At 28.4% G+C, this 23296-nt stretch overlaps 2 protein-coding genes across 2 annotated transcripts; one reads left to right on the top strand and one right to left on the bottom strand.

Moving 5' to 3' along the window:
- Window positions 1-228: 228 nt before the first annotated feature.
- On the bottom strand, window positions 229-4545 carry LOC126836833 (uncharacterized). The gene is made up of 10 exons (XM_050570487.1): window positions 4396-4545; window positions 3508-3546; window positions 2865-3048; window positions 2737-2801; window positions 1664-1741; window positions 1440-1590; window positions 1313-1377; window positions 700-853; window positions 433-636; window positions 229-323 (listed from the first exon to the last, which is right to left on the bottom strand). Exons 1-10 carry the CDS (start codon window positions 4483-4485, stop codon window positions 295-297), a joined length of 1059 nt encoding a protein of 352 aa, XP_050426444.1. The 5' UTR covers window positions 4486-4545; the 3' UTR covers window positions 229-294.
- A 15598-nt stretch (window positions 4546-20143) lies between these two features.
- Window positions 20144-22233, top strand: LOC126836861 (uncharacterized). Its single transcript, XM_050570519.1, has 6 exons — window positions 20144-20220; window positions 20382-20482; window positions 20833-21007; window positions 21286-21386; window positions 21627-21798; window positions 21920-22233. The coding sequence occupies exons 1-6, from the start codon at window positions 20151-20153 to the stop codon at window positions 22057-22059; spliced, it is 759 nt and encodes a 252-aa protein (XP_050426476.1). The 5' UTR covers window positions 20144-20150; the 3' UTR covers window positions 22060-22233.
- Window positions 22234-23296: the final 1063 nt, after the last annotated feature.

Consider the following 23296-nt stretch of genomic DNA (forward strand, 5'->3'; position numbering starts at 1 on the left):
TCAATTCAAGAGTACATGAACTGATCGAATGGTTCAAAACCGGACCACTGCAATTTTTAATAGAACATTATTGAGTTATTAACATGTGTTACGGCGAAGGAAAATACTTAACTTTAGGAGTTAATGTATAGCAGAAAAAAAGAGACAAACGAATATTTTATAACACCATCATGTATTTTAAATCTTAAGCCGTTAAACAAATTAATTAAACAATCTATTGATTATAATCCTTACTGCCACTTATGTATGAAATGATTATTAAATGTAATTGATAGCAGAATTAAATGTGAATGATTATCTACTATTCACATATTTTTCAACGTCTGAAACAAATACACGTTTTTTTAAAATAAGTTATTGGTCTTGTAATAAATATAAATTACAAGTTACTACAAAAAAAAATTGTACACAGTTGACAATATAATATTATACCTCGGCGAGATATGCTATTTTGATTTGAAGGATCCATCTGTTCTAATTCTTCCTCTGTAAGTTGTATTCCGTACAGTTTTAAGTAATCGTTTATTTGTTCTCTAGTTATGCGTGCTTTACCGAATAGTTTTATGAACTCTGTATCTCCGTCATCGGGATTAAGCATAAGAAATACAAATTCCGAAAAATCAAGCACACCGTCGTCTGGAAAAATGTAAATATCAATCAAAAACAATTTACATTTCAATGATGTTCTTAAGTATGTACTGTTTGTATCGAAGTTGTTTATCGATTTTTGTGAATTTTCCACGGTGGCCTCCTGGAAAGGTGCATATTTTATTAGTTCAACAAGCTCTTCAGCGGTCAGTTTGCTATTTTTGTCTTTGTCAAACATGCAAAACCCTTTGTACATGTTATTCAACTAAAACATTTAAAGAAAAAAAGTTTTTATCAAGTATGTTATAACATAATTTGCGTATTCGTTAAGTTATACGCAGTTATTTATAATTTTGTACTCGAATCTACTGCACTACTCGAATAATGAATGTTTAATTAAAACAATATATTAAAAAAAATAAATTCACCACAAATCACACAAAAACATGTTTGATGTCATATAGTTGATTAAACATTTCATAAACGTCATAAATAAAGGAATTTTTTTTTTAATCTAGGAGAAATATGCTTAAAAATATTGTTGCCAATTGATAATGGAAAGTCTTGAAATATCATCTTGTTAGCTGACATTTTTATTAACTAGATTATAGGGAGTCTTAAATCGTCCAAGCTAAAAAATGCTCATAACAATTTAAAATTCTTAATATTATTCTTTACCAATACGATTAATCATAATAATAAAGTAAAGATTTTAACTGTACACCTTCTCAGAAGCTTCCAACATTTCTTCTATTTCCTTTAATTTTTTCGATTCGATTGGATCATCTTCTGTAAAATAGTTGAGGATAATTTTAAATTAAATTTTAATTGGAAAGTATGAATTTTAATACCGTTATGACCCATAAGATAGAATAATTCGTCAATTTCCGTTGATTTATCAAACACTTTATTATTAAAATTATTCCATATCCGTTCTACAAAACGATCTTCCGAAATACTTTCCTTGCAAACGACTTTGCCATTGTCCTCTGAAATTTCTTTCTAATACAAAATAAACGCATGTTATGTATTCTTTATAACAGATTATTCAGTTGGTTATAAATATAAATATTACAGGTAAATCTTCTTTCAAAACAGTTCCCTCACCAACGACTTCGTCATTGACTTTGCCACTGTCCTCTGAAATGTCTCTCTAATACAAATTAATAAACGCATATTACATATACTTTATAAGGACTTCATCGTTAGGTTTAAAGTTATACATATATATATGTTTAAAATTATGTCCTTTTTCTAGGTTTTCTTTTTAGAGTTTTTTAAAATTGTGTTATTTTTGTTGAGTTCATGTGCTAATATTACAATTTTAATTCATTGCAGTTCTTTGAAAATGAGTTACATTTTTTTTTAAATATTAAAATATAATATTTATTATTATAGTAGGTAATCCGAATTACCGGAACATCAAGGATAGTAAAAATATATAAATGTACATTGAGAATATATTAAGAGTACGTTTTTCTGAAAAGGGAAACTAGTCGAAAACAAATAAATAACTCAAAGCATGTTTTAGGTATATCCTTTGAAATTCTCTCCGTTAAAAGGGGCTGCTATTCCCCTTGGGTTATTCAGTAATCAGAAACCATTTTTAAACGACCAAAACTAAATATTCCTGTGTATAGCGGCTACTTTTCCATTTCAAAAATAACAATCAAATCTAAATTACAACAGCGAAACAACTGCACTATAAAAGATACATATTTGAAATATTTGCATTCACTTTTCAATAGCCAAAAGGGTAGGGATAATTTTAATTGTTTTTGCAAAATAAAACGTTTTTCTCTAAAAGAGGTGGAATATTTTTCTTTCTTTCACATTTTTGATCTTAATTTTGAGAAATAAGGTCTAGACCAAAGGTGGGATAGCTATGGTGGGACTTCCACTTATATGGTTTTTTTTAAATACCTAATATAGTCAAACTTATTGTTAATTATGGAAAACCCTTCTAAATACCTCCCCTCTAAATATTTAGACTTTAAAAACTTTAAAAGAAATGTTCCGCAATTGGTTATCGACCGTTATTCTGGTAATTTTAGAATATTATGCAGTAATATAACTAACAATTTTTTCAACAAAAATAACTAAAAAATTATTCCCCTTGCGCAATAACAATAATACAACTGAACAGACCCTTGACAAAACCGCGATTATTGGTTTCATGTGTTTGAAATGATCTAATCCTATTTGATTGCTTCCTGAAAATAATCATGTCAATTGTAGAATTATTATTATTACGTAGAACACATAATTTGTATTACCGTTTAAATTAGTTAAAGCTATACATCTGCTTGCATGGTTAAGGGTGATGAATCCGTTGAACTCGTGGAATAATAATTCCTGTAATTCGTTAGGGAAGATCAATCCATCGCCATTGCTGTCGTATTTATTAAATTTTTTTTCCCATTCATCGGTTACTTCTTCATGTTGACCTTCATTTATATCCTAGAATAGTATAAATCGTTTGTTTTTAAAAGGACATAAGTCTAGTTCAAAAGTTAAAAGCTTTATAATACTCTGAAAAACTCTTTCAACAAATTTTTAGATACTTTTTTTTTTTGGTGCACTCACAGCTGGTGGATTTAATGCCTTTAATACATAAGTGGATGGGAAATTAAAAGCTTATAATAGTACAACCGACTCTGAACAAAAAACAAAAAGAAATTAAATGAATGAAAACGGTGGTTGCAAGGAACTTTATTTTTGAAACATTTTATAATAACTTAATTAATACAATTACAACTAATATAAACGAGATTCTCGAAAAAATATTTTATGGGGCAACATTTTTATATTGATATTGTATTGTATATATGTTTTACATTTTGACAGCTAACGAAACTATCATACATATGTGGTAGTCTCACTCTGGAAAATAGTTTTGAGTTTTAGATGCATACATACCTCTATAGCAATCTTCTCTTTTGAATCTGAGATACAATCCTAGACAAAACATACGACACAAAGATGTAGTAAAATAAATAATGAAAACATTGTAATTTAAAATATGTATGTGACGCATATGAGACCAGTTAGGAGATAAACATTTGCTTATTATTATTTGGGTTTTGGTTTTTTGCAACATGTTTTATACCTCTGACGTATTTCGAGCAAAAACAATAATAATATATTTTTGAATACAGAACAGCTATTGGAATAAAGCATATTAGAAAAACAGCTTATGTTTGTTTAAGTGATTTACATGCGTTTGAGATTTTCTGTGGTCACCACTTGGCTAGAATCTGTTTTATTTAGGCTCACATTTTGTAGGTAAACATTAAAATATATGTTTATACAAAACGCATTATGTAAAATTACTTAAACGGAGCTAGTGTAATTTAAATATTATATAAGTTAAAGGTAACAACAAATTTTCAGAAGTAGTTTGACTGTTGACTAAGAAAATACATTTTTATGTCATTTTACAATTACTTTAAGCCGAAAAATAATCATGGTCGGGGCTATTTTATTATTATAGTAATAGTATTGAATTAAAAAAAAATCTTATCTTCAGAATTCATCAGAGTCTTTTTATTTGGCTATTATTTATAAGCCCATTTGTTTAAGTAGAAATTATGTGATAAAATCGCTATGGTCAAAGTATAATTATTTTCCTTTCATTTTTTTTGGGTTGCCCTATTATAAATAAAGTTCAATTACCGATTTTTGAGAAAATTACATGTTTTTTAATCCCGTTATAGATCTAGATTCGGTCTAGTTTCAGACTTAAAGGCCTAAATCTTTACCTTGAAATGCGTAATAAAGAAAAAGTTTCATCCACTGCATACATACCTCGGTAGAAATCTCCACTTTTGAATCTGAGATACATTTTTGAACAAAAGATACGACACAAAAAAACAGTATAATATTTTTTGAAATCATTGTAACTCAAAATATGTACGTGGCGCGAATGAGACCAGCTATGAAATGAATAATTGCTTATTGTTATTTTGCATTTCGAGTTGTGGTTCACAAGAGTTGTGAAAAACAATGGTATATTGTTTTTTGAATAAAAAACAGCTATTGGAATAAAAGGTATTAGAAAAACAGCTTCGGTTTGTTTAAGTGATTTGCGTTCATTGGGGATTTGCTTTGGTCGCCACTTGAATAGAATCTGTTTACTTTAAGCTCACACTGCGTAGGGTATCATAAAATGTGTATATACAAAATCCATTATGTAAAGTTACATTAACAGAGCTTGTGTTATTTAAACTTTAAGTAGGTTAAAGGCAACAACATATTGTTGACAGAAACTACATTTTTTGTATCTTATTATTGTTTTACACTTGCTTTAAACAGAAAAACGATCATGGTCGACGCTATTTTGTTATTCGTGTGTATATATATATATATATATATATATATATATATAATATATTTATATTATAAAAAATAATAAATTATGACTATCTCTCTTTAAAAAAAATGATGCATTTATCAGAGCCATTTTATTTAGATATAATTTATAAAACCAATTCGTATAGGTATGAGTAATGTGATAAAATCACTCAATTAAACGTTTTGATGCAAATCTGTAATAGTAGAAATACAAATACCTATGTATTAAAGCATTGTAGATAATGTGCTTATAAATGTGTTTTTGTTGTTGAGCAATCAATTGTAACGAATGTTTTTTCAATTACCTATTGACTGTTGTCTCATACATAGCAACCTAGAAATGGACAACAGTCAAAGTATAATTTTATCTTGTCTTATTTTGGTTTTCCCTAATTTAAATCAAGTTTGATTACAGATTTTTTTGAGAAAACTATATATTTTGTAGCTCCGTTCTAGATCTACCTTCGGTCTAGTCTAATATTCGGACCTCATATCCTAAACTATTTGAATTTTTGGCACAGTAAAGAACCTTTCAGGTAAGATGTTCTGTCAGACTTGAATAAACTAAATAACCTAACACTCAAACTTAAAAAATTAATCGGTTTTACATGAGTACTTTAAACGACCTATTTTTGGTCATCCATTTTAATTTTAATTTTTCCTTTGGGTAAAAATGCATTTTTTTGTTATTTTGCAATATTGACATTATTAAAATGTTTACTTTTTTTATTTTTCCAAAGTTCTATCTAACTTTTAAAACTTAAGCAATAACGTTTTGTATTTAATTAACTTTATAAATTAAATAATATTTGTTGATAGTTTTGTCTCGTCCATATCAGGTTTTTAAAAAATTACTTCTGAAGTTATCAAAGTTTATAATTTAGGACGGGATGAAAGATGAAGTTGTAGTATTGTTTTTAGCTGCACGCATTATTTTACTGCATTCCACTCTTTGTCTTAAATTGTAATTTTAATAACTTTAAAGTGATTATTCGAAACTTGATATTGACTAGTCAAAGGATAGTCCTTTGGAAAAAATAAAATGATTAAAATGTCAATATATTGCCAAGTATTGTAAAATAACATTCAACTTAAAATATGACCCCAAAAAGAAAAAAATACAATTAGTTGAATAGAAAACGAGTGTTCCTTGAAATCACCCTGTGTAAGAAACTTCCTAACATTAAATAATAAGCTACTATATTAAAATGACTTGGTATTTTTGGGAAATGATTCTAAAATTTGAACTATCAGATGCGTTAACTGACCACTAGTAAATTAGTAAACATTAAAATTTTACATTTTTTTTTCATCAACGGTTTTATATTTGAATAATTACTCAAAGACCAAAAATGTACAAAAGTGAGACTTCTCAATTTGGTGCTGAATGAAAACTAAATAACAATGAACATCAAAGTATTACAAGCATATATTTTTTTTAATATATTGTAGACTCTTTTAACTAAACATAGCTACATAAACGGTTTCTGTTACATGTATAGATTTTAATTGTGTCTATTTTATTAACCGTGAACGTTTCTTAGCTAAAATAGTTATTCATAGAAGGATGTCGCCGTTAAATCCGTGTGTTTTTATAATTTTTATCTGATAATATTTGAGTACATTATAAACGTTTTGAATTTAATTTTCATAGTTGCTAATAATAATTATTCTAGTTTGAGTATCGAACCATTTTTCGTTTTAGTTGGTAACATAATAATATTATTGTTTTCAAAACGATGTGGGTATCATGGTTTTTTTATTACTTTTCTGTGTTTTTCGGCACAATGTCCACAAACGAGTAGGTATATTTATTTATATAAGCGTTTGGTTGCTTGTGTTTTTTATATGCTTGAGCTATTTTCTCGCACGGTAGTACTGTGTATTTACATAAGTTATAGCGAACATAACCTGTTTTGTACATTCGCATTTTCACCATCGTCGAAGCTTTTAGAACGATTTTATTTGTTATTTCACCCCTCAAGACATAATAATATTATGACTACAATTAGTATTTTTAGTTTTAACGAAAATCCCCTTGTTGTACAGAAACCAACCATATAGTTTTGATATTTTTTTCTTACACATGATATTATCATACAGTATTTTTCACAATGATTGTCGCGTTGCAAACAACACCTGTTACAACGTTATGAGAACAGTCATATTTTACCAAAAACAATTCTTCCTAGTTTTACCCACGTTTTTTTTTTTTTACGTTTTAAATCTCTGCTATATAATACAACTATTACTAATATTAGCCTCGTCGTAATTTTTTAAGTTGCACCAACTTACGATACAATACAAGAAAATTATGCACATATGCTTGAATGGAAATGCCATTACTATATTAAGGGAACAGAACTTGGTGGGTTTGAGAATTTTAGGATACAGAGTAGGACAATGAAAAAGAGAATTGGGAAAAATCACATATAGTAGGTGCTTCCTTTAAGGTACAGTACGATGATAATAATTAGGAAAAAAGAAATCCGGAATGACCGAATCTTAGACCGGCTAAAAAAATAATGTATTGGACCGTTTGGTTCACTTGTAAACTATTTGTATCCGTAGAAGATTTGTATCTGAAGAATGTTCTAAAAAGGGATGAGAAGTCCATCAACTCGTTTTTAGTGATCTCAGAGCTGTCTGGAACCCAAAAAAACTGCACTAATTTAACAAGAAGTTAGTGGCCAAGATACATCTAATAATAAGGGAAAATATTTAAGGCGGATTTAATTTTTTTAAGGCTATAGATACTATAAATTTGGCCACCTTTATTATAAGTAAACTATGGATAGGGATTGGGTAGGCTTAGTACCAAACTTAAAATAACCCCTCTATAATATGGGAAATATCAAATATGATTTGAAATAATGTAATTCATTATGTACTTAAATAAACCGAACATTTAAAAAGCTCAACCGTACCCCTTAAAATTTAAAAAAATACCTACAGCTTGTACATATTTTGCATCTTAAAATTACGGCGCGCTATACAACATACGTTGTAAAGCCAAAATAATATTTTAAAAAAACCTTTTTCCTAGAAATTGTTTTTTTTCTTTATTTCTCTTTTATCATCAATCTTTTAGGACTTAAGCCCTAGACTAGAAAGATATATCTAATGTGGGTTTATAATATACACAAATTTTCTCAAAAATCCATAGTCATACTATTTTTTAAACGAAAAACCAAAAAAAAAAACGAAAATTACACTTTGACCATAATATATTTTTAGGTTGCTATGATTAAATTGAACAGTCAACTGGTTTATAAAGAAAATTTGTTTTTTAATAACATAAAAAATTTAAATAACGTAAAGATTATTACTTATAGTTTATTCCTTATCTAGATGTTATGGCTATTTTTCGTAACTACATAATAATTCATTGGATATGATTCAATAGATAATAATAATTTTGAAATAAAAAATGACTCTAAATACATTTTAAATAAACACATCAAATTTATTTGTATCTAATGTACATTATTATTTATTATGTTAAATAGTTTTTAAACCGATTTAAATCACAAATTAGTATTTAGTAATTAAAACCTAAAAAAAAAAATTACACATAAAATACATAATTGTTTGTATATTTTTTTAGTTACCAATTTATTTTGAATTATTTCAAAATATTACTTATTTCCGTTAATTTCAACCATTTGGAAATAAGTTTTCAAATTAAAAATGGTTTTGCATTAAGTATAAGTTGTACAAAATAGGCAACAATGATGTTTAACTTCTCCGGATTAGATAACGATACACGGATTATGTATGTAGTAAAGAACTATATTTTTTAAAATTTATATTTTACAATACGTTATATTGAGTAATTTTATCTATTGAATAGGTCTTGAAGATGCTATGTAACTTGCATACATGCTGGGTCCGGTTTCGCTTGCATTTACTATTCTTTTAAAGTCAGCGAATTGAACTACTCTTAAATTACCTGAAAACCGTTAAAAATATTTTATTAGGTAATCAAAGGCACTTGGGTAATCAACGTTATTAATTATCTTTGTATATTTTATTTGATATCTTACCGGGACATTGTATACCTGTAGTACTGTGAAACTGTCTTGGGTTAAGTACACCGTCTAAGGGATTATTTTCGTGTATTTCTATACGACACAAAGCCTTACAAAACTTCCAGTAATTCTAAAATGTTATTATCAATTTATAAATTATATTAAAACAATCGTTCATAGTATTTAATATATTTGTATGGTTTAAATTTATAAGCTACTAGCTAATAATTAAATAATTATAGCTCAATTTAAATTGTAGTTAAAACTCACATGCCTATTGGCCATTACCATCGCCGTCATAATACGTTTAATATACAATCAGCAGTGCCAGTTTTTATCGTTTAGTATAATACTTAAGAATATTCCGTTTTAATTCGAATGAACAAATAAAATGTAAACTATTTTTATTAAAAACTGGACACTTTTTACATAAATTTAGTGGTATAATATACATTTTTTTAAATATAGAATCGCCCTAAATTCATTCAGTATGTGTATATTACCGATTTATATGATAAATTCATATTTTTTTTACTATTCTTAAAACCTAAAATAAATTACACCTAAATTGTATACATAAATTAACAACTTATTTAAAAAAAAAATTGATTTCCGTTATTTTTTAACTAATGTTTGTGTTTGATTAAGTTGAAAGTATAGTAATAAACATTCGCTTAGCCAACAGATAAAGTATGAACATATACAGTCCATCATCTTCCTTATTTCTTTGATGTGCAGTATGCCAATTATCAGTCAACATTTTTAATACATTATTTTTAATTTTAAAAGTCAATATAATATGTACGTTACCATTTAAGTTTCAAAAGTTGCTATCAAAAAAACTAAGGTGGGGGGGAGGTAGAAAAAAAAATTGTGAATAATTGAGATCACATTGTATAAAAACAATATGAAAAAAAAAATTGTAATTTCTTATTAAACCCTACCTATGAGATATTGAGAGGTTTATAATAAAAAAATCACCATGTATACTGTAATTATATAAATAGTTAATCAATAAATTTTCTATAATATTTTGCACATAACTTAATACCATAATAATTAGTATTACACTCTTGTATTTATCTTTGAGAAAAAAAAAATAATGCTTACCTCTATGCTGTAAGGATTGTTTAAAAGGCTTGCAGTCGAACCGGCTTCAGTCGAACTGTCGCCAAACGAACTGTCACCACTCGAACTTTTAGAAAACCCTTTGGCCGCCATACTAGCCAACCTTTTAGACCTTCTTCTCGTTCCAGACGAATTGGCCTCAGACGAACCGGACAAAGATGGACCGGCCACAGTCGGGCGGGGTTCAGTCGAACCGGATTCATCAGTCGAACTTCCTTTACATTGAGAAAACTTGTTAGACACACTTTTAGCCAACTTTCCAGCCTTCCTTCTGAAGGCTGATGATACACAAATAACTTGTACGTCTTCGTAGCTTACTAACATATATTAACTAAGTAAATTGTAAAATTTAGTGACTACGCTTCGTATGTAACTGAATAAAAGTTATAACTGTAAATCATTTCAAAATTATTAGAATTTAATAGATGAAAAATATGATACAATAAAGTTTTGTAGAACAAAATTAAATATGAATCGCTTATTTGAGAAAAGGGATAAGTGAAAAATACCTAAATTATGGAAAAACACTGTTTTTGCAAGCGGCCATATATAATATAATTTGACAGTCTCCAAAAAATGATTGTTGTTTCGGTTTACCAGGAATATTATATGCCAACAAAAACACTTCGTTAACTCAGTGTAAATGGTAGCTAAGTAAAAAAAAAAAGTATTTCAACATAAGCCTTAAAATACGTGGTATAATATAGGAACTAAGTAAATACCACAATGTAATATATTTATTATACAACGATGTCAACAAATAAAATCAGCCAACATATCAAACCAGTCATGAAAAATTCGAAATTTAGTTTACTTGGCCGGAAGTCGTAAGTCTGTTTTCCTACTTCATACCTAGTAAAATATATAGCACATGTTATATATTAATAGGGACATAGTAGGATAACTATAGCAGGAAACAGATTTAACTCCGGCCAAGTAAACTAAATTTCGATTTGTTGACATCAATGTATAATATATATATATATATGTATAAATACATTATGGTATTTACTTTGTTCCTATATTATATCACGTATTTTAAGGCTTATGTTGAAATATTTTTTTTTTTTTTACTTAGCTACCATTTACACTGAGACATAGCTGTAGACATAACAATCCCTTGTGCATAACCAGAAACTCTAAAAATAGTTAAAATAGTAAATATTTAGTTTTCGCTTGAAGTAAGGAGACATATAAAATATATTTAATATTTATACATTTATAAAACATATATTATATAAACATTATATAATACCTACATACAGTTGTTTACTAATTCCTTATTAAAATTATTTACACATTCATCAACTAAAAATTACAACGCTTTATATGTTTTTAAAAAGTAGTCAGATTAGTTCCACGTTTTTATGGAATAATCTTTAGACACAGTACTACCGTAAACGTCGATAGACCAAAACAAATATTATAAACTCTTTCCCCTAGAAACGATACAATTTTTTAAAATTTATTTCACTTTTTTAGGTGAAGTTTAAGATCTCAAAGTTAGACTGATTGGGGCTATAACAAGTATGATTTTTTTTCTTAAAATTCCATAGTTAAACTATTTATTAAAAAAAAAACTAAACTGTTTTCAAAAAATCGAGTTTTTCAGGTTTTGAAAATAGACATCTAAGAAATAGTTTCTCAGTGTATCTACACACTAAGTGATTTTTATGTTGAATTATGAAATAGTTTCTCTTCAGATTTAAGCTCAAACTTATTTTTGTGGTATTTATGTAATTTGCACCACAAAAATGAAACTACGATTTTAAATTGCATGTGCACAGGTCTTAAGCTAACAGTATAAATCTGATTCGATGAAATTAACAACTCATGATATTTTGTTATAGCCTTCGAATATTTAATATAAAATGTAATACTGATAAGTGCACATTAAAAAAAAAAATTGAAAAAACGAATATTGAAAATGTTGTACATTTTCTTTTCTTTGGGTTAAAGTATTTTTCTGATTAAAATTGAGTATACGGTTATTGAATATCCATCGATGACATCAGTTTAAACAATATATTATACTAAAACATTTATGTGAACAAGTGTCGAAAACATTGTCGTATTGTGATTTATTATAACCTTCGAATTTTTAATATACAAATTTATAGCGAGAAATGCACACATAAACGAAACGAAAAAACAAAAATTTAAAGCAATGATTTTATAACATAAAAGTTCTACAAGTCAATATTTTAAGTAAGTAACAGAAATTTAAGTTAAAATTTTTTATTTGTGTAAATTATTTTAAATATTCGAAAATACACTAAACCCAATGTCATTATTTTATTATTCGGTATGTTTAAAAACACTGTATATTATTAAGGTATATTTGTCTTATAAAAATGAAATGAATATCCGAAACTATCCGGATAATTTTTAACTATCCGGATAGTTTCGGATATCCGGATAGTTGATCAATTATCCGGATATCCGGATTTCGGATATCCGTATCCGAATTATCCAGATAATTCGGATATCCGAATATCCGGATAGGCCCAACCCCAACTGCTACTACGCCCCGACCTTACTGTACTGAATTTTTTTTAATATAATATATTAAATAGTATTATTGCAGTACCAGACTTCCACATGTAATAAATAAGTATATATTATTATGTGAATAAATCTTTCTGCTTTCTCTCGGTCTGTTCAGAACAGTCAGCCGTCTCGAAATAATGGATCCAATATATTTCCACCGTCGTTAGGCGAAAAAGTATCAACACATTTTCATTTTTCATACACACTTAACTAACAAGAAACACGACCGTTTCCATTTATTTCCTCTCTCGACAGTGTAAAAATATTGTGTGTAATATAGAAAATATATATGCGCTTGTCAATTGGTGTGCTTACAACTCACTAACGGTCCGATCGAATGCAATGTTGTGTTTGGCACGTTTGTTCATTGACAATTAATCATTATATTATTATCATAACAGCGCACGACCACATCGAGAAAGCCTACATACATACAAGGGGCAAACTTCAATTAGAACTTCCAAGTCCGAACTGAATAAGCGGTAATCTAAAAAGGGGCTAATCGGTTTCCCATCTTGAATTCCAAATGTTGTACACCCGTTAGAGGCGTTTGTTTTAAAAAATTGTTAATAATTATATAAATATATAAATAACAAAGTTGTCAAATTTCATTACAAAAAATGTACCCAAATGCAAATGCACTCAATTCCCAGTCTACTCTTTTTTTTTTTACATTAATTCGATTCCATAAAAAAGAGAAAATGTTTTTTTATTTTATTAGTTTTTTTTTATGATTAAAATATTGATCGTCCCAAAGTATATCATGCTGCCATATTTTGTTAGGCCGTATCTGATAGCACACAGGTAATTTTTTAATTTTCTGTAATAGTTATGTTTTAAGTTAAGAATTATACTGTATTAAAAAGCTAAGTACTCTGTAAAATTATATATAAACTTTAGGATAAACTTTTTAATTAATACATATAAATAAACTAATTAAGTACTTTTGAATATGTGATCAAACACATTTTAATGTAGTTTGGTAAGGGCGTGACCGTTAAGCAGACGAAAAACTGTTTTGAAGATTTTAAAAACTATTTTTAGAGTTAAGAGTATAAGCGATTAGTCATATTGTTATACTATACAAAGTCAACTTTCTTCTTTAATACAAAAATAAATTGCGATTCAGAAGGTCACCTTTATAAGGTACTATTTTGAGAAAGGGTTAGTTTTTTCCTCAAAGGAAAGGAATTCATTGGATCATGAATACATCTTATGGACTTTGGAGGCTGGAGACGGTAGATAAGAAATACTTTAATCAAAAAAACTACTATCCTATTATTTAAATTTAAAACTAAACTTTCAAATCACTTCGATCATGTTGACAGGGAGAGGAGGGGTTGGATAAGTATAAAGTTATTATAATAATAAACAAAGTTTTAAAGTCATGTATACAATTTAAATGTTTAAAATTTAATATCTAAGCGATTATATTAATTGAATCGGTTATTGTAGAAACGACACATGTGACATTTTTTTGGTTATGAAAAATTTAAAGGTCAACAAAGAATTTTTTAAAAGTATAGAGAGCACCGTGATCGAAAAATTTGTAGGAAAGCGGCAAACTAAGATCTAATGCACGTCCTACTTACAAGTGTAGATGAAAAGTAGATGTAAGTTCGAAAACTACCGCATAAATACCTTTTAAATCAAAGCAAAAAAGCTTACTGGAACCTAAAACATTAGATATCACGGTAACAATACTTGGGCAATTTCTTATGAGGACAATTACAATTATATTTTAATAAGCGTCACTAACGAGTGGCTTCTTCCTTCAAAATCGTGTTCATTTAATTTTTGCTCATTTGTACGGATCGTAAAGTTTCTCTTGTAATTAAAAAAAAAAGTTATAAGTATTCTCTATAAGCTCTTGTGACGTTTCGTTTATTAACAGGGTTCCCTTTGCTTTTCAATACAACTATATGTTTAAATTGTTTTAAGTCTTCAACAACTGTGGTCATCAGACGAGAATACATAATAATTTGTAGGCTTAATGACTAAGTGATATTAAATTGTTGGAGGCTATTTACCTATAATATTTATTTAAGTAAGAAAATTAGTTAACAACAATTTTTGTACTGCTAGAAACCGAAACTCGACCACTATGAATCACCCATTGCAAAGTACACCGTGTTGACCCGCCATCGGCTCGTTTCGAAAACCGTGCACGAAATGTTATTTTATTGTACTTAATAATGGCATGTAAGAAACTAATAAAACGTGTGTGCACGTCATCCGAGACTGAAACAATGTGGCAAAGACACGCATGCTGTATAATATTATGGCACATAAGTCTAGTTGGTAAAACAGTCGAGTACAATAATATTATGTATATAGTTACTGTATCGTTAATTTGTACAATATCGCACAATCGAGATGGTTAAACGTTGTTGATTGTTTATTATTCATCTTAATGCATTTCGCAGAACGCGTTACGTGTGAATCAGCGGTGTATTTTTTCAATAACTGTTTTAATTCGACGAGTCCGTCTTGTCTATTTTACTTGTGTAAATTTTGTTTTTTAATATTGCAGTTAAACAACAGGACGGCGCCTCGTCGGATTAAAACATTCCAACAACGACAATAATAGATTATTATGCTCTGGGCGTGGCCAAGTGTGGAAAAAACCTCATTCAGAGAACATCAACAGTAATAGCCGTAGAAAAAATTCCAAGCGACTTGTTGATCCCTGACCAATCAACAATATTATTTATTTGTACTTTGCAATTTATTTAATTTTTTGAATTAACTTAAACTTGAACATTTTTCAATGTTATAAAATAATTTTTTTTCATAAAAATAAGCTAAACATCGAAAATCCGATTTCGGACACAACTTAGTAAGATAGCCAAAGAACTCATATCTCTTTACGGAATTGAAATCGAACCATCCTGAGTAGTAGAAATTCTGTCAGGCTTTTTGGTCTAAAACGTCAAATAACAGACCGATTTTAATCTCGTTAAAAGGGTTATCTAGGTTTTTTTTTTTGTAGATGTTATGTGTATTAGTCATCAGTAATAAGTGATAACAGCTGTTACTCAGTAATTCATGAGTACCTATCAAGTGCCACGCACGATAATTCGTTATTATTTCGAGGAATAAGAGATAGAAATAATGCTATATCAGGAATTTGCTTGATAAATGGAAATCGGATTGTTCGAAACACATACATATGTATACCTACTTGTACTCCGACCATGTCCGTATTATGTGCGCAACGACAAACGGAAACTATTTTAATCAAAAGTGTTCCTTCTGTCGTCGAAGCGGCGGTGCGAAAAGCAGCATCGCATCAGCCTCTTATGACTTGTTTTGTGACAGAGTCCTCTTGCCGGCGCTAATGGAATATAAACAATTTAGTAATCGAGACGTTTCACCATGAAACGGTTACTCGAGCCTTAGATCTTCGGATTTCCAGTAACGTCTTGTGTTCGTGTCGCACGCACATTAATTCTAACGCCGACTACGTGCCGAGAGTTCCAATTCCGAGTATGTATCAATAGCCAGAAATGTTCGGTCGCTTCGATTTCAGTCCACGAATTTAATTATGTATTCAACAGCCAAACGAACCGAAAGAATCAAAGTCGAAACAATTTATTAGATAGGTGGAATTTACATCAATGGTGTGTATGAGTAATTTCATTGAAAGTGGTATATTTGAGTTCATATGAGCTCATGAGTCATTACCATTGTCATCAAGAATGTGTAAAAATTTGTTCATTTAGAGTGAATTTAGGTCGAAAAAATATGTCAACCAAATTGGTCGACACCACTCACAACCCTAACGTGTCACGAGGTCTATGGCTGACCCTTTTGAACCTGACATGGTGATGGGTCATTTGATAGAAGCGACATTGATATAGTAGGTATGGCAGCATTGGTTGCTAAAGAATGATGGTTGAGGAAATTTTAGGTGTATTATACTCACTGATCTTACTATATTCTCTCCAAAATCAACCACAAAGTTCACTCTGTCTGAGTAGTAGTTTATCGTCAGTAAAATTGTGCTCATAAGATAAATTTATGGGTGTGGTTTTCACTCACCACACTCGCCTGTCAATTAAAAGTCAGTGGTATATTTGGTAAATGAAAAACAAAACTTATCAACGTTCAAACTATTTTGGATTTTGACGTTTGAATTGATAAGAAAGAGGATGTTTGAAAATGAAATTTAGCATAACATTATAAACACAAAAGTACATCGTACATTATGTTTCTTTAAAATCTATCGATTGATGAACCCTTAAGCTCACTGGACATTCCTACGCCTCTTTACATTCGCTAATAAGTCTAAACAATCCTATTTCTGTACAACTTTCTCGTCGCCAAACAATTATATTTACATAGAATCTTGGGTTAATTTTTTCCCCTGAACCTAAAGAGGTAAGAAGAGAATGCCAGGTGGAGTTCCATAAGTTGTAAAACTCCTGTTTCTTGAATTTAGATGAACTTAACAGGTCCCTCGAGGATAGGACATACATTGATTCAAAATGTTTTGTTTTAGAAGAATAACCTAAGTGATTATTATTATATCCGTGACGTAATAAATGATTATGAGTTAAGCCGTTACTTAAACTAATAAGTACTTGTCACACGGCCGTGAAGGCCTGGTCGTTCTCGGTCGGGTAATAGATATTTGATAATAATTCATATTCGATGTAAACGGATTATCGTCGCTCCGGCAGATGGGACAGGCTTGTTTAATGCATTATAATTGGACCCGCGAGGTCTGAGAGAGCTGCCGGTGTCAGTGTCGGCTAATTTACTCAAGAAGTCTAGGGACATCAATTTCTTCTCGATCCTCGCCGCAGGCCTGTGCTGTAACGCTTTGCATGGGATTTAAATAATAAACCAATGTCGGAAATGTTAGATTTTGGGTCTTGCTTACCTACTTAAACCGTACCGGACAAGATTGGTTGTCATATCGTACCAGGTATTCTCATTTTCACGTCGAACTTTACAGCATTTTGCATTTTTAATTCGCTGCATTTGTTTTTATTGACAAGACCATAACAATTGATTTAGGCTTACTACACAAATCAAACATTCTATCTAGTTTGTGTCTTGTGGAGAAAAAAAATCGCTCCATCACCCTTGAAATCGGAGAAAAAAAAGAAGAAACTAAACGAATTTTCAATTTTGAGTAGCTATAATTTCGAGAAAATGGTCAGGTCGAGTTGAAATTGTTAAGACATATTCATTTAGTGTCTCCCTATAACATAACAGCCTCAAATTTAAATTATATCTATTTTCCAATCCCCCCCCTCATCAATAAATAATTCAAGGGGCTTACAAGGTATCGTGTGTCTAGAGAAATTAGTTCTAATTTTGTATGGAATATTCTTGAAATAAATTGGCAACGGCAAAAGTTGACATATAAAAAAAAAGTCATAAAGCCCTCATAATAACGCCAATGTTTCGAAAGTCAATTAATGATCATTATGGACGTGTCCTCAAAATGTATAAATAATATTAACAAATCACTAAAGAGATCTTAACCAACATAAATGTAAATGTACTAAAACTAAGTTTATGTGCATAATGACAATGTTAGACAGAATAAAGAATGGTTATACAGAAAGACCATTCCTAATGGGGTTTTCCCAATTTAAAAAAATTAAAAAGTATAACACTACATACATTAGTGTGCAGTACTAATATTTGACAAAACTTAACTGATATTCTTCCACACATTTTAATTGGAGCCCAAAAATTAATTTTCTGAATATTAAGTTTCTTAAATATATGTAATAGTGTTGCAATAGTCAATACTCAATTTTTAACTTATTTTTTGTACCTCTTCATTAAAGACATTGATATGTTTGTACAGTTTTTATACAAGAAATATACATGTGCAAATATACAGTTTAATTAATAATGCCTCGCCTAAAAAATTCAATAGCAAAAATATTTTATATACTTATGTGCTCGTATAGTTTTAGCTTTTGTTTTAATAACACAGGCATTCAGAGACGGTAAAATTCATCCGCAGTTTAGCTTAAGTTTATACTTGATAAAATAATAAAATGGTTTTCAAGATATCAATTTTGTTTTTAATTTTTATCCTAGTTGCTAGCTGTACTACAACTGACCCATCTGAAGCTGCAAGAGAGGAAGGTGAAGCTAAGGTAGTTAATACTATTATTTTAAACTATTATATGTTGTCAATATCTTCTTAAATCATTTGAAATATAAAAGTTAAAGTTTATCTATCTAATTTTCATTCTTATCTAGGAAAATATTATTTTTTTTGCTTAAAGACTTACAATTAAACTTCTTATCGTAAATATTTATAAATAAAATAAATTTTTAACATTGTTTGTTAAAAAATTGTATTTATAATATATTAAAATTGCAATTGTAATTTAATCATTTGAGTTAAACTTATGCTTATAAAACAGTTTTACCTAAAACTTTTTTAACCCAAAATTGTATTAATTTTACTATTCTGTAAATGATTAGACATTGTGTTTATCAGACATTGATTTAATAATTAATTATTAGATTTGTAAATTCGAAAGTAATAAATAATGAATTCTAAATAAAATAATTTTTTTTTTAAATCCATTCGGCATAGTCTTGTATAAGTTTTTGCTTAAGGGGCCTCTACACTTTTTTTTTTTTAAGGCGCATTGTACAGGAAATTTTCCGCTAAAACTTATCATTAAGTTAACATTTTTTAACAAAATATTATGCTATAGGAAAGAAGTATCTATTCTGACTATTTATTTTTTTAAACTTTTACATCCCATATAGAATCTATTTTTGTACAAAAACATATGTTTCTACTTCAAACGTACTGTTCCTAAGAATATTTCGAAAAGTATTGAAAAAAACATTTGAGTTCTTCATAACATTTTCAAGGCATCGACAAGGCACAATCTTACAAATATTTTAGTTAATTAATTATTCCAATACAAAAAACTTCAATTTTTTACTTTTTTAAACTGAAATAATTAATTAACAAAAATATTATTTTAAAATTGTGCCACGGTTTTTTCAAAACTTAAATCCGAGTATTCTTAGCAACAGTAGGTTTGAAGTAGACCCTTAAGTGTTTGACTTTGAACTTAGTAAACAGGTGTATGTATTATAGGGTTATATTGAAAATAAGAAAATAATTTCTAGACAAATGTATTATTTTGGCAACTACAAATAAAATATTCTCTAAAATAATTTAAAAAAACAAAACATTTTTAGGTTTAATTTTTTTTAGGATACCTATTTTAATTTATTTTTAGTAAAAAATACAAAAAAACAAATAATAATATTTCCTCCTAAAACGTGATAAATTTAAAAATATATTTTTTTTGCTGGTTAATAATAAATATACGTATATTTAAGTCTGTGTATTTTAATTTTACAATTCGAAGTTTTATGGAATTTAACTTTGTTTTGATAAACAAATTTTCAGATTATAGAAGATTCGTTCAATGATTGTTTTAAATATATCACTGAGGACCTAGTGTTCCAATCCAATTTACCTCTTGTGTTTTGTATATGGGAAAACCCATAGACAAATTTGAAATTCTGCAAAAGTACTTCAATAAATATGAAAATAAGAAAGATGGTAAATATTGCTATAATATATGCTATATATCGTTTGATAATATTTTTTTACCCTTTGAAGAGAAAATGTAAAGCTGTTGGTTAAGTGGTTAAGGAAGTATTGTCGTGAATGACATTACGCAATACATTTAAATTAAAACATTTTGTTTTTTTTTGTTTTAGAAAAAATGAATTTAAAACTATACAGTGAACTTTTTAAATACTATTGCAAGGAAAGAGATATATCTGTACAAGAATGCGCCGAAGAATGGAAAGATGAAAGGGTAAGATTAAAGCTTATATTATTAACTTTATTTTCATCAGCAAAATTATGTGTGCGTTATATTAGAGCAACCAATAAAATTTTCATTAAGCGACGCCTTCTTGGTATACTTACCACTACAATTAAAATATTTTATAATTTAATTAAAAAAAAAAATAACAAATATTTTAGGGGTTGAATTTTTTTTTTAGAATCGAATGAAAAAAATACTAAAATTAAAAATTACAGTTTGTCCTAATTTATTTTTATTGCTTGTTAGTTATATGATATATTTAAATGTATTATGTGTTCTTAAATTTGTCAATAGGATTTTTTATGGAATTCAACTTTGCTTTGATAACAAAATTTCAGATTATAGAAGATTTGTTCAAGGATTGCTTAAACTGGTACAATCAGGATCTAGAGAAACCGACTAGACGTATTTCATTGGATTATTTTATTAAGTATATGAGTAAACCCAATGAAAATGATCAAATCACGACTGAATACTTCAATGATCATAAAGATAAAGAAAAGGAAGAATTTGGTAAACATAACTGTAATACGCGTTATAGACAATTTCATAATATCTGTATTATCTTTAAAGCTAAACTGTAAAGCAGTTGGTCTAAGGAAGTATTCTCATTAGCATTTATTTAAATTCAAATAATTAAGTATCTTTTGTCGTACATCACAAATTGATTAGCTTTACCATTTTATAAAACAGTGTATGCGTCTTAAAACTGTTTAATAATTAACGTCAAGAGATATAAAAAGTGACCAAAAAAAATATCATATACAAATTTTTGTTTTTTTTTGTTTTAGAAACTTTACATTTACATCGATTTACTGAACTTTTTCAATACCATTGCAACAAAAAAAACATTTCCGTAAAAGAATGCGCCAAAGACAGGAAAGAAGCAGCGGTTAGGATAAAAAATTATAATAATAATGTATTTTTTTTAACAGTTAAAAAATACGTGTGTTATAAATGTATTATTTTATTTTTAGTAAAAAAAATGTAAAAATTAAATAATAACATTTCCAACTAAATCAGTTAATATTAAATTAATAAAAAAAATATTTGAAATTTTGTTGAAATAAATAATTGTTTTGAAAATGTTTTAAAATTGGAAATAAATTTTGTATTGTTGAAATATTTTCAGATTATAAAAGATTCGTTCAACGATTGTTTAAAATGGACGAGTCAAGATCTAAACTACACACGTGACTATGTTACCTCAGATCTATTTATCTATTATATGGGTGGTACCACTCAAGATTATGAAATCACCGACCAATTCTTCGAGGATCATCCAAGCGATATGGAAAATAAAGGTAAAAATAAACTATAAACTTTATATATACCTTCGTAATGTTTTTTTTCCTTGCCACACTATGCCCTGATTATTATAACATATTAAATTAAAAAATCCGGAATTTTGTTTTTTTTCCTTAGCCAAAATATATTTGGATCTGTATGGCGAACTTTTTAAATACCATTGCGAAAGTGTGTACCCTTTCTACACCTTAAGAAGATGCGCTGAAGCAAGGAAAAGTCAAGCGATATTGAGTGATCTTAAAGATATTGTAAGATGAGAGGGCACGTACACATAGCCAAGCTATGGTTATGTGACCGAGACTCAAAAATAAAGGTTATATATGAGAAAATAAAATATTTTTATAGTCTAATATTACAATTTTTTAATATAGCTAACCCTTTATAAAAAAATGTTTAAAAATCTCGAAAAAAGTTTTTAAAAATGCAATATGTCAAATATACCAGAATATAATAAAACGTATCAAAAATATAAAATCATGGAAAGTGTTTTTTTTTAAGTGCATATATTTTATGTTTTAATTGCCTATATTAATTAAAACAGTACAAGTAATTGGTGTGTTATGATAAATTGCACTGATGTATCATAGGTGTATCATAAGTGTATCGAATACAACAAGCTTCGATGCGAATCTGTAAATACTGGACTCCATTTTGGTTATTTCTTTACTAATATTTACTACTATTACTGAGCAGGTTTACACTGAGCTCGGTTTAGACTGTGCATTGTGCTGGTTTGAACTGTGTTTGGTTTTTGTACAGTGCCTACTTATGGATTTGAAAGTGTGTTCTATATAGGGTCATAGTCGAAAAATATCAACTACTTTACCACAAAACATAGAAACGGCATTTTTTAAATTTCTTTTATATTTGTTACATACATTTTACAACGATTCAATTTTTTTTTGTAAGACGCTAGATTTTGATAAATGCTGTTCAGCGTAGCGTATTTTTTTTATGTTTGTGTATAGTACACACGTGTTCATTTATTATTTGTATGTACTGGATACAGCCGTCTTTTTACAAACATTTCAACTTAAGACATTATATTTTAAAACGTTATAGACTACGGGACACTTGTATACACAAAAAAACACTTTGAATTTTAAAATCAAGAAAAACACTCGATAAATTTACATGTATTTCAAAATGTAATAAATCTTGAAGACCTGTACGCTCAATTATCACTATGCCCTAATACTAAGTATTAAAAAAAGGAAGTTGAAAAAAAAAGTATTATAACAATTGTAAGTAATTATCCTTAAAATCTAAAAGTGATTGACAATTCTGAAGACACTGAACCAAATGTTTATTTATTCCCATCAGAAAAACCCTGATGAAAACCCAAAAAAATTTGATAATTATTCAATATTTACTTTAACCCCTTGTAACTTTGATTGAAACCCCTATTCCACAATAAACTCAAATTTAAATTTCATCAAACTCCCAAATATACCGCATTTTATTTTTATTATAGAAAAACAGAGTATTCTAAAA

The sequence above is a fragment of the Adelges cooleyi genome, unplaced genomic scaffold (genome assembly GCF_023614345.1).
Source record: "Adelges cooleyi isolate 19-005CV unplaced genomic scaffold, UGA_ACOO_1.1 ACOO_flye_CR_arks_rails_tigmint_CR_PRNA_247, whole genome shotgun sequence".
In the NCBI taxonomy this organism is placed as follows: Eukaryota; Metazoa; Arthropoda; class Insecta; order Hemiptera; family Adelgidae; genus Adelges; species Adelges cooleyi.